We start from the raw sequence: 17,120 nt of genomic DNA on the forward strand, positions 1-17,120 counted from the left end.
GAGCAGGAGAACAGAGGAGCTGATGGCGGCGGGCACAGGAGCGGGGATTCAGGTAAGTATAATGTTTAATGTCTGTCTGTGTGTCTGTTTTATGTATACGGGCACTGCATAGGGGGGGCACTACTGGGGGGCACTGTATAAGGGACCCTGCATAGGTGGTGCCATCTACTGGGGGCACTGTATAAGGGACACTGCTTAGGGGTACCACTACTGGAGGGCTCTCCATAGGGGGGACCACTACTGGGGGCAATGCATAGGGGGGCTACTACTGGGGGCACTGTATAAGGGGAACTACTGGGGGCACTGTATAAGAAGCACTGTATAAGGGGCATTACTGAGGGCACTGTATAAGGGGCACTGCAATAGGGTGGCACAGCATAGGGGGACTACTGAGGGCACATTATAAGGGTCACTACTAAGGGCACTGTATAAGGGGTACTGCATAGGGAAACCACAACTGGGGGCACAGCATAGGGGGACCACTACTGGGGGCACTGTATAAGAGGCACTACTGAGGGCACTGTATAAGGGGCACTACTGTGGGCACTGTATAAGGTGCACAGCATAGGGGGACCACTACTGGGGGCACTTTATAAGTACCAATACTGGGGGCACTGCATAGGGGAGACCACTACTGGGAGCACTGCATAGGGGGGACACTATTGGGGGCTCTGTATAAGGGCTTGTGTAGCTATCTGAGGGAAGGGGGGTGGCGCTAGGCTGAAGCTATGCCTAGGGTGCCAAGAAACCTTGCACCGGCCCTGACCCCAGCAAATAACAATTGTGCGCCCAGCAAATGATTCTACAATGTTAATGTAAATTACAGTTATTATTCAGCATATACTGTAAGAGGCTACAGATCATGGGAACAAATAGTAACTTTGGTGACCCATGAGTTTGTAGAGGAGCCGGCTACCCCATATAAAATGCCAGCAGGGCGGAATGGTGATGAGACCATGGGCCTGATTTAGAGATGGACGCAATGCCGCTGCTTCCATAATTTTAATGATTATCAGTAATCTGTGCATGTGTCTGAGTCACGCTGAACGTGCGTAATTTTCATTGTCACTCGCAGTGTGAATCTACTCGCAAAGTGACTGACAGGCAGGGACAGCTTGTGGGCGGCAATAAGGGAGGTGGCGACTCAAACTCAAACGCAGGCGTGTCGTGACCATTTCCGGGGGCGTGTCTCTGCCTGCAACTGCAATCCCATAGGTAATAAAAATGTCTCCGGCGTCTCAGTTCAGCATCAGCGGACATCTGTGAATCAGGCCCTATCCGTGGGGCGTGCAGGAGGTAATGCTCGCTGACATACAGCATTCCGTGTAGTATAAATCACGCTGTATGGTATAGAGCGCAATGAGTGGATGGGTTTTCTTATATGCATTAAAGGAATAAGTGAGTCAATCAGGTTTCTCATACACCGAGGTAGGAAAATATATAATTTTATTAATAGTTATACCTCATACACATTCTGCAGCACTTTACATGATGATATTGCTGACTTGAGGATCCAGAAGATGTTATTACTGACACTTGGAGGACAGAGCAGATGACATGTGGAGGACACAACAGATGACATGTGGAGGACACAACAGATGACATGTGGAGGACACAGCAGATGACATGTGGAGGGAACAACAGATGACATGTGTAGGGCACAGGAAATGACACTGATGATGTGGAGGACACAGCAGATGATACACTGATGATGTGGAGGGAACAGCAGATGACACACTGATGCCATGTGGAGGGCACAGCAGATGACACACTGATGATGTGGAGGGCACTGATGCCATGTGGAGGGCACAGAAGATGACACACTGATGATGTGGAGGGCACAGCAGATGATACACTGATGATGTGGAGGGCACTGATGCCATGTGGAGGGCACAGAAGATGACACACTGATGATGTGGAGGGCACAGCAGATGACCCACTAATGATGTGGAGAGCACAGCAGATGATACACTGATGATGTGGAGGGCACTGATGCCATGTGGAGGGCACAGAAGATGACACACTGATGATGTGGAGGGCACAGCAGATGACCCACTGATGATGTGGAGGACACAGCAGATGACACACTGGAGGGCATAGCAGATGACACACTGATGATGTGGAGGGCACAGCAGATGACACACTGATGACACTCTGGTGAGCACAGCAGATGGCACACTGATGCCATGTGGAGGGCACAGAAGATGACACACTGATGATGTGGAGGGCACAGCAGATGACACACTGATGATGTGGAGGACAGCAGATGACACACTGGATGGCACAGCAGATGACACACTGATGATGTGGAGGGCACAGCAGATGACACACTGATGATGTGGAGGGCACAGCAGATGACACACTGATGATGTGGAGGGCACAGCAGATGACACACTGATGATGTGGAGGACACAGCAGAAGACACACTGGAGGGCACAGCAGATGACAAAGCAGATGACATGTGGAGGGCACAGCAGATGACATACTGATGATACGTGGAGAACACACTGATGACATGTGGAGGACACAGCAGATGTTACAGCTGAGATAGTTGGTAGCAGAATGAGGATGGAGCCGGGGTCCTCTGATGTGATGTACTGGGTGAGATGTTACCTGCAGTGCATTATGGAGTCTGCATTGTCTTCCACCTGTCACTTGTAAATGAGAACCCACGGAACAGGCGGTTCTCCTTTATAGACATCGGTGGCTCCTGTGCTTCTGGTGGTGACAGCAACTCATCCAGGGGTACATTTTCCCTGATTGTAACTGGGGTCTACGAAGAAGATCAATCAGATTGGTCACATAATAGACAGGTAAATGCCGAGCTAATTGGGCAATTTGTCACTGTATGTGTCATAATGGAGAATAATAACTAGATAGTGTGCAAGCTCTTCCCGCTATTCTATGTTATGCTATCCTATATGCTGCATGATAACATAAAACATCAATATATTAATACAGAGCTACTACCAGAAATGAGAAAATGACGTGACAGAGATATGTAACCGAATTGACGAGATACCTGGCTGATTTTCGGGTTATTACATTGTAGAGCTGGTTTTCCTTTATACATTATAAATAAATTTGAATGGAAAAGATTACAGTAAATTTGTAGAAAGTAACATAAACAAATAAAGTAAAAATGTGTCTGTTTTTTTGCAACTGAAGTACTAGCTATGAGAGGTTATATAAGTCCTCTAAGAATCATTGAAAAACACAGTGTGCTTGCAGCCTGTCACGGCTCTGCAATTCCTCATGTTGGCCAGCAGGGGCGAGTAGGAAGAGCGAATGCCCAATAATTATAGTTTAATGGAATTTTCAAAAACATTCCATAAAATATTCTCCTCAATTTGCATTTGGCCACAAAAGACTAAGGGGCCTATTCACCATTACATAATTATCACTAGTGATAATTATGTTTTAAACTCGACGCAAGTTTAAAAAACATTTTGGAGGCAATCATCATGCCTCCCTAACAAAAGTATCACTTCCGAAAAGCTGCGTTTTCTGTGAAGTCCCCCCCCCTCGCCCATCCCAGCCGGTGCGGTGAGCTGAGACAGTGGTCTTGCACGCTTCCACCCCCTGCCGGTGTCTGATCCGGCTCTCCCCTCACAGCGGCTCACCCCTTCCAGCCCCGCGGCAGTCAGTATCTTATCTGTCCAGCCGACCCTCCAGCCCCACCCCGCCGCTAGCAGCAACCAAAACTAGAAGCTGTGACAGTGGTCCAGCATGCTCCCACCCCCCGCCGGTGTCAGATCCGCCTCACCCCCTACATCAAGCGCCGGTGTGCAATCTGGCTCTCTCTCCTCCAAACCCCCCTCCCCACGGGGGCCGGTGGTGTCAGATCTGGCTAAGACCCCCCCACCCCCTGCTGGTGTCTGATCCGGCTCTCCGCTCACAGCGGGCGCCTGTGTCCGATCTGGCTTGCCCCCCTTCCCAGCCCGTGTTCAAACCGGCGCTCACCCCTCCCACCCCCTCGGCCATTCGATTCTTATCCTGCTGGCCCCCCCTCCATCCCCACCCCGTGTGCGATCCGGCTCCCCCATGGCCGCTGCTGTTCTGTAGCTGCACAAGCTTCCCCCTGCAGGCGAGCACAAGAGGACCTCAGGAGGAAGCCTGTGACTGTCCGGAGCCGCCGGACGTAAGTAACAAGCTGAAGGGATCTGAATAGACCCCTTTGCTGCACAATCTTTCATGTAATCGGCAGCTTGTGCATAGTATCGGGTGCTGTACCCCATCTCAGGGATTCAATTCAGCACAATGCTGAACAGCCCCAGGAGGGAGCTTCCTGAGCTATTCAACTCACTGGACTGTTTAGCCTTCTCGCAGTTCCCAACTAAAGTGCCAGCCGCAAGGCTGTTATCCGGCTTAGCACGGCGCTAACAGCCTCGTGGCCGGCACTTTAGTCGGAGAATGACGGTTCTTGCGACTAAACACCCAGGTGAAGTCATGGAAACTGGCATTCTCCAACTTAACTGCAACCCAACAAAGTTAAATATTGCTGTGACTTAAATAGCTCCTAGAGCTCCCTTCCAGCGCTATTCTACATCGCAATGCATTGAATCACCCCCCCCCCCATGTATGCACTTCACTCATAACACATCGCAGGCAATGTTAATCTCTTTTTGCCGATAACCGATAATTGATAAATATGTTCCTAGGTATTCATCTAATCTGAATTTACCAATAAAGTGAGGAACGCCATTGTATCAGCAGGACTTCGCAAATCTGTGACACAGAATATTCTGCCAGAAGATTCGCTTTTGTGTGACAATTTCCTACAAAGTTATATATCTCTCCTCATCATCATCCATCGCTGCACCCAGTAGTCTATGGGATAATGTGACTGCATGATAGCGCACACATGGCATAAACTCACATCTTATTCATATACTTACAGGCTGCAATGTAAATGGGGGAGTTGTTCTTCCAGCCTCCAATTCCTCCCAGTTGATTGGGCAGAAAAATGGATGACCTCTCAGATTGCTGCACATCACCTGTCTCTTCTTTGGGGACTTGCTTAGGAGCTACCGTAGAGATAAACAGAAACATATAGGATGTTAATGGCAGGCAAGCACCATTAGACCAATTTCATCCTTATTCTTTATGGCACTTTATTCTCAGGACGACATGTATAAAATCCTTTACCTTTGTTTTTCAACTACATTTGCTGGAGGCTTTTTCAACATAAATGCTATTCTTCTAGTAAAATAATATTTGTGACGTTAATTGTCTGTGGAATAGCACCCAGCAGCCGTAGAGCTGCTACGAGCCGCCTGGATCTTCCTTAGTTAGGACATTCCCAGCATTTAGCTTTATCCTGGTACCAGTTGTCCTGCCCCCTCTTCATGATGTCATGACAGCACATGTTTGGGGGTCAGGGCTGGCAAAGTGCGAATTCTTGCCCTGTTATGGCCGTGACTGTATCATTATTCTATATTGTATTTTACTAGTATTTATCAGAAAGTGAGTCCTCCAAAAGAGGACACAATATGGCAAGTAATATGTATAACTAGAGATCTGATCAGTGACATTAAACCCTTTTCCTGCTACTGCTAATCCGACGCCAATGCAGCCAGGTCTCCTGCATGCCTTACTTTATGCCTAGCTAATAATGACAAATAGAAGGTATGTAATAATAATATCCAAAGCCTATTCCAACTGCAGCTTCATGATAGCTGCCCTGTAAATGGGGCAATCTTCTCAGAGCAAACTTCTCACCCGGCCATTGAATACCGTTTCTCCTCTGGCACAATAACATGGGTTATTGCAGGATGTATCCGGGTCACGACTCGGTGTAAAAGGGTCCTTGAAAAATAACCCAGGTCTTGTGACCCGGGAATCCAACCCTGGTCACTGAAGGACCCAGGTTTTGGTGCAGTTTAAATAAACAGCGTGACCCGGGTCACGGTGACCGGGGGCATGCCTCAAACCAGTGAATTGGTTGGCTTCAGTAGCGCTTGGAGTTGACATCATCTACAAGCATCCACTGTAACATTGGAGGACCTAGGTCACGGAAGAGCCGAGTCCGTTGTGACAGCTAGACCCAGAAAATAACCCAGGACCAGCTGCCAGTGTAAAAGGGGTAAAACCTGGCTGCGAGCCGTGCTCAGTGTCTCAGGTTGGAGATGGGATTTTGGTGGAAAAGTGGTATTACACATTGCTGTCTTGCTGCTGTAGTTACATTTGAGGGGTATGCCTATAACTAGATGGGAATGCTGTGACTGTAGACACTTAGGGGTATATTTACTAAGGTGCGGGTTTTTAGAAGTGGAAATGTTGCCCACAGCAACCAATCAGATCCTACTTAACATTTATCTAGCACCCTATAGAAAATAATAGCTAAATTCTGATTGGTGGCTATGGACAATATCTCCACTCCTAAAACCCTGCACTTTAGTAATTATACCCCTTATAGCCTATGCATTTAGTGCAGAATGGGGAACCTCAGGCCCGGGGGCCATATAAGGCCCGCGGAATCATTTGGTCTGGCCATCGTAGCTTTTTTCTGCTAGCCTCATCTGGCTAGCAGGGTGCCTAGAATGGTACCCTGCAGCCATAATCTATGCAGCAGTGCCGCCTGGAGCGTCCTTAGGATGCTTCAGACAGTCACACCGCTGCCCTTACAGCTCCCCATTGCTGTAATCACCGGCAATTGTGACCCGCGCCCCCATGTGACTTCACACGGAGGGGGCGTGGCCTGCACCAGCCCGCGAATAATGTTATATATATCAAAATGGCCCTCGGCAGCAAAAAGGTTCCCCACCCCTGATTTAGTGTGTGCTTAGTTATAATCTAGGTCTTATTTCCTCTGTGACTCCATGTTCTCTGGACCCAGCTATAAACGTGTTTATACTCACTCTATGAAGGATGTTCCGGATCTCTGGATTGAGGTTCTTTGGATACGTCGGGGCGTCATACATAACAGAATACTCAATCTTAATGGTCTCCTCACCGGCATAAAATAGGTAGGACCCAGTTGCCATCTGATAGAAAATGACCCCAAATGAGAAGATGTCCACCATGCTGTTATATGGGAGATCACAAAGTATCTGTGACAACACGGAGAAACAAACAGTTAGTACATTGTCCATCCTGGCAGGAGGCACCGAGTTAGGCTGTTATTTGTACATACTGGTCCGGACGTGCACGCTGTTGCGAAAGCCGCAGCCATTTTCCGGTGTTTTGCGCATACGCTGTGAGGAAATCATTGGAATAATGGCGGCTGCGCCATTTCCTCGGCGATCTGCGCATGCACAATAGACTCCGGGCACACACTTGTGGCCAGAGTCTATTGATTCTGCGGTGGCCGGCCAGCCACGTCAGTTAGTTGCCGGCCACCGGAGTGAGAGGAGGGGGCCTGTGATGGGGGATGCACATGGGCCCCCTCCTCTCTAAAGACACCCCTGGTGTCACCCCTTGGCGGGTGACACCAGGGTGTGGCCCACACCCCCTGCACCCCCCTTGTGATGTCACTGGGACATGGATATGTTGGGATAAATATGGAAATGGCGACATGAGAAGCCTGTAGGGGAAGACTGTGTTACTTACCTCTGGGGCCATGTAACCTGGGGTCCCCACACACTCGCTGATCATTTTATGGCCATGGATATTCTTCACTGCCAGGCCGAAATCGGCAATCTTCACATGGCCAGCTGCATCCAGGAGAATGTTGTCTGGTTTCATGTCCCTGTGAGGAGAGTGAGTGTAAGTTCTGTTTGTCAGAGAACTACCAGCTGTAGAACTTGGATTGTTGTGGAGAAATGTCCCCAGAGTGACATAATAAAACCCATTAGAGTGTCTCAGTGCTGGATGCAGCAATGCAGCTCACCACGTATGCACCAATCTCAGGAATTCCATACATTCCGGGGCTTGGATGTAGTGGGTAATGCCATCTTTAGATGGCTTTGTCCGATAGAAGCCTATGGGCTTGTGTTCGGAACTCCCCCTGAGAGGGATGCCTCCCTACACTCCCCGCGGTGCGTGCGTCACTCAACGCATACGCAGAAGGACTTCTGGGTAATATACCCGGGGCTTTTCTATCACAAAAGACAGTCCTTTCCAGGAGAGCTGTCCTTTTTGATTTTTTCAAGCATACGGCATTAATAAATAATCTTATGCTTGCGGTGAGTGGCGGGATGCATTGCATGCAAAATGCACAGCGTCCTGCACCCCGCCCACAGTGCGACGAAGGGACCTGTAACATGAGATGTGGTCACTAGGATGACAGTCGCTGCGGAGGTCAGCTGCATACAGTCACTACCCATGGGATGGGATGCAGGGGAAGATAAGATGGTGCGTGGAGCGGTCACAAGAGTCTTACCCCAAATATCATGATGATACCCAGAAATTAATGACAAGGACATAACAGCTGCACTGTAACTCTATGAGGTGGTTACTATATGTGATCATTACAAATAATACGTTACCTGTGAATGATTCCCCTCGTGTGCAGGAAGCGCAGCCCACATACAAGTTCTGCTGCTATAAATCTGATGGGGAAGAAAGAAAATAATTATCAGTAGAAAATATTGTGAAAGTGAGATGACTGATAATAATGAGATGGCACATTCCCCCTGATATCATCACGGGAAACAATGTCACACAGGCTTCCTGTATGGCTAATGCTGGGCATACACGTCCAGATAAAATGTCTGTCAGACCGACAGACATTTTATCTGGCAGCATGCCAGCCGCAGATGTCACCCGCATATACTGTGAGATTTCTCTCACAGTGTATCAGCCCGACATCCGCTCTCCGCCCCCGGGGGAGGAGACATTTCCCTGTTCCTTCCGTAGGAAGGAACACAGGAAATGTCTGTCTGTCGGCCGCGTATGGGCATACACTGCCCGATGCGGCCGACAGTTTACCGGGTAAATATCGCATCGGATGGGCATGCTGGACAATCCAGCATGCCCGACCGAGCAATATTTAACCCTCGGTCGCCTCCCCACATGCTACAATTTCATGCGGATCGCCCCGATAATTGTAGCGTGTATGGCCAGCATAAGTAACACACTGGTGCCCTATCTCCAGGAGACTCTTTATTATACACAGACCTGTCACCATGGAAACCTTTAATGGTCCGGCCTGGATTTGCTATGCTGGGTGCACACTATGAGATCCATTGAACGCTCTAGCGCTCTAACGACACAAAACGGAATAACAGTTAGTGTGGATCGCATAGTGTGTATGGACTTTCTGGGTGCTCCCACGGTTGCATGAGATATCGTCTGGTCGGCCGACATATCATCCAGGTACACATTGGCATTGGCAAGTGTGTACCCAACTTTAGGCTGCATAGGCCGAGCCCTACTGCACTAGATGTACAGAGGTGCTGTTACTATCTCTCATATTAATAATTATATTTACATATTATAAACGTTGGGCCAGATAGGCTGAATTATTTCCATGTATTGCTGTTATACTGATAGGATGCTATGGGGGATGGGCACCAAGATGTGGAGATAGGGGAGTGGCAACAATGAAAGGAGCCTAGTGGGAGAAACAATGGAAATTTGGGCTAATCTTACACCACAGTCAGACACAGACACAGGCCTCAGCACCGAATGTACCCATTGTCACTCTTACCTTGTAGTACTGATGTCAAAAGGGGCTCTAGAATCTATGAATTGGGTCAGGTCTCCCCCACTCAGGTACTCCATGATGAAAACAACATGGTCCTGTGTAAGAGACAGAGAGCATGGCATCAGTTACATTATGGGTATTACTCTGACACACAGCAGACTCCCCACATACCTCCCAGCATTTATCCCAGGTGAATCGGGACTTCCGTGCGCCGAAGTGGGAGTGGCCGGAAGGCACGCCCCCGTTTGCATAAGTAAGGGGCGTGCCCAGCATCTCCAAGATGCTGGGCTGCCCCCGGGCTTCCCCCCGTACTGTGAATAGATGCTGTGCGCATGCGCACATCATCTATTCTCGCTCTGCATACCCGCTGCTCTGCTCTGAGTGTATGCTGCCCCCCAACTCCCTCCCCCCACCGCGGGACACTGCGGCCCGCGGGTGGGACAGTGGGACAGTCCCAGAAAAATGAGACGATCCTGCTGAATGCGGGACAGTTGGGAGGTATGTCACCATGCTTGCCTACTATCCCGAAATGGCAGGCAGACTCCAGAAATCGGGTGGAGCTCCCGTCCACCTGGAAAAGTGGGTGAGATTCCCGGGCCAGATGCCACCCCTGCACCCCACTGCACTCTATCTGCAGCCGTCTACTTGAGGTTGGTCTGAGGGGGAGGGGGGCTGCCAATCCGTATAATCTCCAGCATGGTGTAGCGAAGGGCCGGGTCATGATGATGTGATCACTTCTTCACTCCAATGCCGCATCCTGTGCCAGCCACTCCTTTTCCTATGCCGCACCACGCCCCCCGCTATGCCGACCATGGCCACACACCCTAACAAAAAAAATGTAAAGAAAAAAATAATATTTGCGGCGCAGGGCAAAGCCGTGTGCCCCTCAGCCAGGCAAATCCAGGGGGAGCGTACAATCAGTGTAATCGCTCCTCTTCCCTCCACTGATCCAGAGAAGACTGCTGCTGCTGGTCAGCCTCCCTGGTCCCACCGCAGCCCAGCCTACATCAGAGTCTGCTGGGCTGGAGAGACACAGACTGCTGCTACTGACAGTTAAGGGAGGTGGAACGGTAACCCAGGGTTGCCTACCTTTAACATTCTCTTCCCGGGAGAAGCCCGGGTAAGAGATGCAGCAGGGGGCTGATGGGGGCGGGGCTTGACGAATCGTGTCATTAAGCCCCGCCCCCTCGCGGTAAAATTGCCGCGATTGGGCACAAATTACATAGGGGGCGGGGCCAAATGCTGTGATTCATGCAGAATCACAGCTTAAGTCCCGCCCCCTTCACGGAGACCCGCGATTGCTGCGGGTATTCTCCTAATTCTGCCCACTTCACTAGGAAGTGGGCAGAATGCGGGAGAAATGCCTACCCTTCTGGGGGTGCGGGGGGTTACCCGAAAAATCGGGAGCCTCCCGCGAAAACCGGGAGGGTAGGCATGTATGCGGTAACCTGATAGGAAAAGTGTTACCGTTACCACAGCAAGAACGGTTGTGTTATGTGTTATTACCTTGTTCCTCATACACATTATTCAGTTCATTTACATAATGTATATTTGCAATAACATAGCCAGCAAGCTATGGCATTGGATAGTCTGGCTGTGACCTATAGGAGGAAGGTGATACATACAAGTGTCTTGAGAACAAGAACTATTATAATGAACCGATGAGATACAATAAATATTTTATTTTTATGAAGCAAAGCTGTTACTCGGTGTAATAAGACGTTAATCATCATTGTGACAGAGACTCTTACCGGTGTCTGGAGCGCGGCATATCCATGCGTGAAGAACGCGCTCTCCCCAGTTATTTCCAGGATGTCTCTCTCTATGAACATGGAGTTCCTAAAGCTGCTCACTAATGTCCTCTTTTGTACCATTTTCACAGCCAGCCGCTGTCTGGTGATGGTATGGGAAGCCAGCAACACCTGGATGAGACAGAGAGTGAGGACTGGGACCCCAGGGAGCAGTGCAGTATGTAATGCAGGCCGGGGGCAATGTTACATCACTGGTACTAAGGGACAGAAGCAATGGACAGTGGGCCTGATTTAGCACGGAATGCAAGGCTGCGTTCGCACGTACCCGTTCGCTGCAAAAATATACTAATGAATGCGATCACACGGCAACTGCAACACTATACCAAGATGCCAACCGCAGTATTAAGCCGCCCACTTCCCATTACATAAATCCACAATTCAGCGCAAACATCGGTAACATTGAGTAACATTGAACCCATACGCACAGTTGTGATTGACCTGACCCTACCTCACAGACTGCTAAACTTCCTGTTGCCATCTAGACCTCTGCCAGCATATGCTATTAGAGGGGCTTCATTATGCACGCCCCGGTAACAGCATTCAAACGCACAGGAATGCCTGCTTTCCGCCGACCACCCCCATACGGTCACTTCCTGTCAATCAATGTGCGATGGGACTGCGTGCCAACTGTGAACGCTTCCCGATCGCAGCGCCTGGTTTGCGCATGTGCACTGCATCTTATATGCCTGCGCAGAATGCAAACATCAGCCGGCTGCGTGCGAAGGCAGCATTGCAATCCAACCTGAATCAGGCTCAGTGTCCTCAGCTGTGGAGCCTGCAGAGCCAACACTCCCAGAGATCATTGTACAAACAGAAGGTGACAAGACAAAGTGACCACAGCGTTCTTCAGAACAAGGTGAGAATGTGCCCCCCCACCCACCCCATGCATCTGTAATCTGACTGTCAGTCACCGCACCCCACATACACTAACATCAGGAAGTGCTGCCTGTCGCTGCAAGAGACCACTCCCCCACACTGGGGACCCCCTACACATAGCGATAGCATCAGCATGGGGGAGCACTATGGCATATGTGAACTGAGGTTTCTGTGTGGCATAATGGGAACTGGGGCACTACAGTGGACTTAACACATTTGTGGTGCTGTGAGTATTTTCACATTATACTTTTTAATACCATCACCAACATATTTTATTCATCATTTTATTGGGTAGGGGCCCCCACAAGTTAGCTGTCCTGGGGCCCCTACAAACCTTAATCCAGCCAAGCAGGAGCAGTCCAAAAGCAAATATGGAGGAAGAACAAAGAATACGCTGCTGTTTCCTTCAGAGTTGCCTTTTCACATGGACCCCATTGTATTTTTAATGGAGAGCGCCCATTGTGTATATAATGGCTGATAAATAATATGATGCAGCAAGTAAGGTTCTTATGTCATCAGACGGTCTGTTCTATTTGCTGCAGTGTTTTCAGGGAAGTCAGGAAAGTCCCTACTGCTCACTTACCTTCCCGAAACTGCCCTCTCCGATCTTTCCATGGAAGGTTAAACTTTCCATCAGGTGAGAGGCAGCCGATGTCTCAGGGGAGCTGGCTGGGGGGTTCTTACTTCCACCTTGTGATATAAATAGACATCAGCATTTTTTATTGAAATTAACTTTGTGTTTTTTTCAGGGCTGTAACTAGGGTAGTGTGACCAGTGCCATGGCACAGGGCACCGCAGGACAGGGGGCGCTGCTTGTGCCTGTCAATTTCCCTGTTTATTATAATTCTCACTTGTAGCTTCTCTTCTCTCTTCTTTTATCCCCAGCATCTCCTGGCTTCCCCTATCTCTTCCCTGGCCCATCCCCATGAGGCCATGGCCCCTTTTTGGGTACACTTTCTTATTTCCCAATTTGAAAAATGAAGGGGGGGGGATGCCTATGCTTTTTCTGGCACAGGGCACCAAAAAGTCTAGTTACAGCTCTGAGTTTTTTTCTGCTAATGTAACTTTTTAAATGTTACAGATAATTATAGCATAGGGTGCCGGATGCATCAAGCCCAAAATGCGGTCAAAACCCTGACAACTGCTGTTTTCTGAGGTTTGATCACATTCCCCATATGCGCCAAGCTCAGAAAAGGGAAACTTTGTGGAGCTTGTACCCCATAGCCTAATAGGAGCTTATTGTCTTCTTACCGCATAATTCCCAGACAGGGATCCAATAGGATCCTTCCCCCACAACTTGTGCTGGCCGACAGATGTGCATGCGCAGAAGGACTCCTGGGTCATAAACCTGGAAGTCCGCACACCAGCTCTTATTGGAAGAGCTGTCCTTTACATTTATAATCGCAGTTGTACATGCATACCGCACTACTGTATGCGACTAGTGGTGCAATGTATGACATCCAAAATGCAATGCATGATATATCCTGCCCAGAAAGAGAGAAGTATAAAACTGGGGTCATGTGTTATGAACCATTAGGTACAGTATTAATGCTGGTTTTCTGTAGTACCCAGTCAGTATATTATTACGTGGCTTTATCATATGTTCTTGGGGTGCGACAGAGATTAAACAGATTAATAAGGGGTAAATCATCCTGACTACAACATTGGATAGGACAATAGAACAACAAAGTGACAGGTGCTGTAGAATAGTAATTATTATATAATAAAGAGGTTGTATAGAGCTGGGTGATAGGGAAACGACATGAAGAGTGACGAGAGGTGAGAGAGGGGTAAAGACATACCTATGACAAGTATATAGTGGTAATACTGCCTGAGCCAGAGATGGATGCAGCACACCCAGCAGCATCAGTGTCTTTGGATGCAGCTGCAGTGTGTAAATATACTAAAGCTGCAGGAAGCATCATGCCTGTGTGATCCGCTGCTGCGTCCGAGGATCCGCTGCTGCGCCACCCCCTCCCCACTCCCAAATGGCCGCAACCTGTCAACCAGGCTGTGGCTTAGGGGGCACTGCGTGCAATGAGGCAGGACCCATTCTGCACATGCGTAGTCCCACCACCATTGGGTTAGAGTACAACTCTGAATCAGGCCCAGTTAGGAAAAGAGAAGGTTTAGCAGAGAAATGCACCAGTTTGCTGCTAAATCATAATGAATTAAATGTAAAAAAATAAATCTTTTTGCTGTGTACATGGGGCCTGAGTTACTGTTGCACAGGAGAGAAATACAATCATGTCACATACAATGTATCACACGGAGCATATGCGCCAGTATTGTGAGCTGCACGTAACAAACAATTACCGCCCTTTGTGCTTGGTGAGGCGGTACTGAGTCTTCATGAGTGTAAGATAACTTGCACCGCCCCGAGCAGCGCATATATATAGGATTGGAGTTACGACTGACTTGAGCGCTTGTTCTTGGTGCTTACACACAGAAATTAGTGGTGTTGAGAGGAGGGGTTCTCTTTACTCATGTTAATTGCACATTGGGCAGGGAGAATGAGCAGGCTGCTGCTGATGAGCTGCTGTCTCCTCTCTCTCTGCAAGTGTTACGGGGGGGGAGACGATCTACCCCTGGCTGATGGGGACAAATCCAGCCCCCCTTTCCAGCCCACTGCGCAGAGTACTTTGTAAACAAATTGTTAGGAAGGGGTCGTAGCAACACCTCCACCAGTACCTGGCCAAGTCTCCACCCTCAACAGCCCTGACATCAGTACTACTGTACCTGACACCTCACTTACTTCTGTATTAAAATTTACAATACTGTACATTTCATATTTTTTAATAAAAATAATTTACCTGCTGTTGTCTTAAATTTCTTTTTACCGCCATTGCCCTCAGTTGTGTGAGACCGCTTATTGCCCCTCCGGTGTGACACAGCTATGGCTGTACTGATGGGCGCGCTGGGTCCCTCACCTTGATCTTCTGGCTCCTCCGTTTTCTTTTTTTTATTCCTCCTGCTGTCCTCCATCTTGTCTAGGGGCCTCTTAAAGGCCGCTCTGTTACTGCTGGTCTTATCCACCTTCCTCCTCTTATTTGGGGCCTCATCTGATGGCTTCTTAGATCTAGTCTGACTCTTTTTGTTCTTCTTTTGGAGAGTCTTTGAGGCCGTCTCAGCTGTCTGGTTCTCCTTGCTCACCTGAGTGCCTCCTTCCTCTAGGATATTGGGAAGGTCTCCTCTCACCTCGCGTACATCCTCCTTATTCCTCCCGCTAGGAGCCTCTAGCTCCTCTGCAGCGCACCTGTTCTTCTTTGGTCGCTTTCTCTTTTTTGTTCTCATGTTATATATTATATAATAAACACAAGCTCGCTAAGCACAAGAAAAGCACCTTACCACTGGAAATGGTGAAGGTACAAAGAGGGAAATTATGTTGATAAGTCACTGAGCCAGCAGCCAGGTGACATCACAAAGCAGTTTGTGACATCACTGTCCTTAACACTCTTGGTTCTAAGGGTTGAGAATCCTTGGGGCTGTGTCTAATATATGTATATATATTATATACACACACACACACATGCAACAAATGAAAAAACGCTGTATGTCAGAGGTTCCCCAAATCAAATTGACTGAGGTGCTAATTAGGTCACCTGTGCTAAAGCATGGATATCCTTAAAACCTGAACTGTAATGGCAGATTTTGGGAACATCTGTCATATGTGATATCATAAGTGTACTAGCATAAAAGTGTCCATTTGAAACAGTGTCAGTCTAGAGTGATTAAACAGGCTCATTTGACTTATTCTCATTGGTATCCCAATAGTGGGGGTTGTGCATCCCATACAATCTCAAAGTATAACCCTCCACCAAATTGCCCAAAAATAAGATGATATCTGACTGTCTCTACTGGCTGCTGTTATTTATAATATGTATATATATATATATATATATTATATATTACTCCTAGTTCCTGCTAGTCTACCATAGGCCATTTTTCTGCCTTAATCCCTCTGATTATCTGCTATTATTCTCAGCTGCTACTAGACAGGATCGCCAAATTACTGCCCACCCTCTTCCTAGTACTCACTACGGGCTACTGGGTATGCCTGGGACTAGTACATGTGTAGTGATTCCAGGCTAGGCTTTAGGTTCATTAATGAAATCACAACCCCAAACACACCCAGGGGAGCAGAGCCGGGGGGGGGGGGTGGCGATGTAATGTGTATAAAGCATTGACCCAATGGACTGCCATGTGAATGGTATTCCCGAATGCGACTGACCCAGTAACAGAGCTGCATATCTGCATATTGGTACCAGGGAGTAGTTTAAAATTATCCACTCTCTCCCTTCTCGACAGGGGTAGCCGCACCCTGTGCAGCATTGGTTGTCGTCGCATCTAGTCGCGCGCGGCTTCGCCAAGCGCAACCACAAATGGGGTGTGGTTCTAATTACCATAGACCATGCCCCTAAATGACAATATTTGTGGACATACCCGCATGGCACGCCTCCGGTGTAACGTCAGGCTGGGGGAGAGCCCAGCACTTCCCCCAGCCCTCTCCCTGCACAGAATGGATACCATGCACATGAGTGCAGCTTCCATTCAGCTACTCCAGGGTCCTGCACTGCCACACATCTGCGGCGGTGGTGCTGCCCAACCTCCTGACCAGGCCACCTGCGGGACACTTCCGCCCACGGGTGGAACAGTGGGACAGTGCTGAAATCGGGATGCTGAGAGGGGTACGCCCCCTATGGGATGGCGCCCCTGTTCGACCACACTAGTTGAACATTCCTCGGGCCAGCCCTGCTTCCCGATCCCTCATTGTGTGGCTGATTCAATGACAGATTCATCACCTCCCTATACATGTTGTATCTGCTGGTGACTAAGGGACACTT

General features: G+C 48.8%; 1 protein-coding gene across 1 annotated transcript; it reads right to left on the bottom strand.

Moving 5' to 3' along the window:
- Positions 1-2,623: 2,623 nt before the first annotated feature.
- On the bottom strand, positions 2,624-15,570 carry LOC148480479 (protein kinase C delta type-like). Its single transcript, XM_088454306.1, has 9 exons — positions 15,090-15,570; positions 12,860-12,966; positions 11,341-11,511; positions 9,593-9,684; positions 8,430-8,492; positions 7,552-7,690; positions 6,861-7,052; positions 4,899-5,027; positions 2,624-2,773 (listed from the first exon to the last, which is right to left on the bottom strand). The coding sequence occupies exons 1-9, from the start codon at positions 15,568-15,570 to the stop codon at positions 2,624-2,626; spliced, it is 1,524 nt and encodes a 507-aa protein (XP_088310432.1).
- Positions 15,571-17,120: the final 1,550 nt, after the last annotated feature.

The sequence above is a fragment of the Taudactylus pleione genome, unplaced genomic scaffold, assembly GCF_031769625.1.
Source record: "Taudactylus pleione unplaced genomic scaffold, aTauple2 ptg000612l, whole genome shotgun sequence".
Classification (NCBI taxonomy): domain Eukaryota; kingdom Metazoa; phylum Chordata; class Amphibia; order Anura; family Myobatrachidae; genus Taudactylus; species Taudactylus pleione.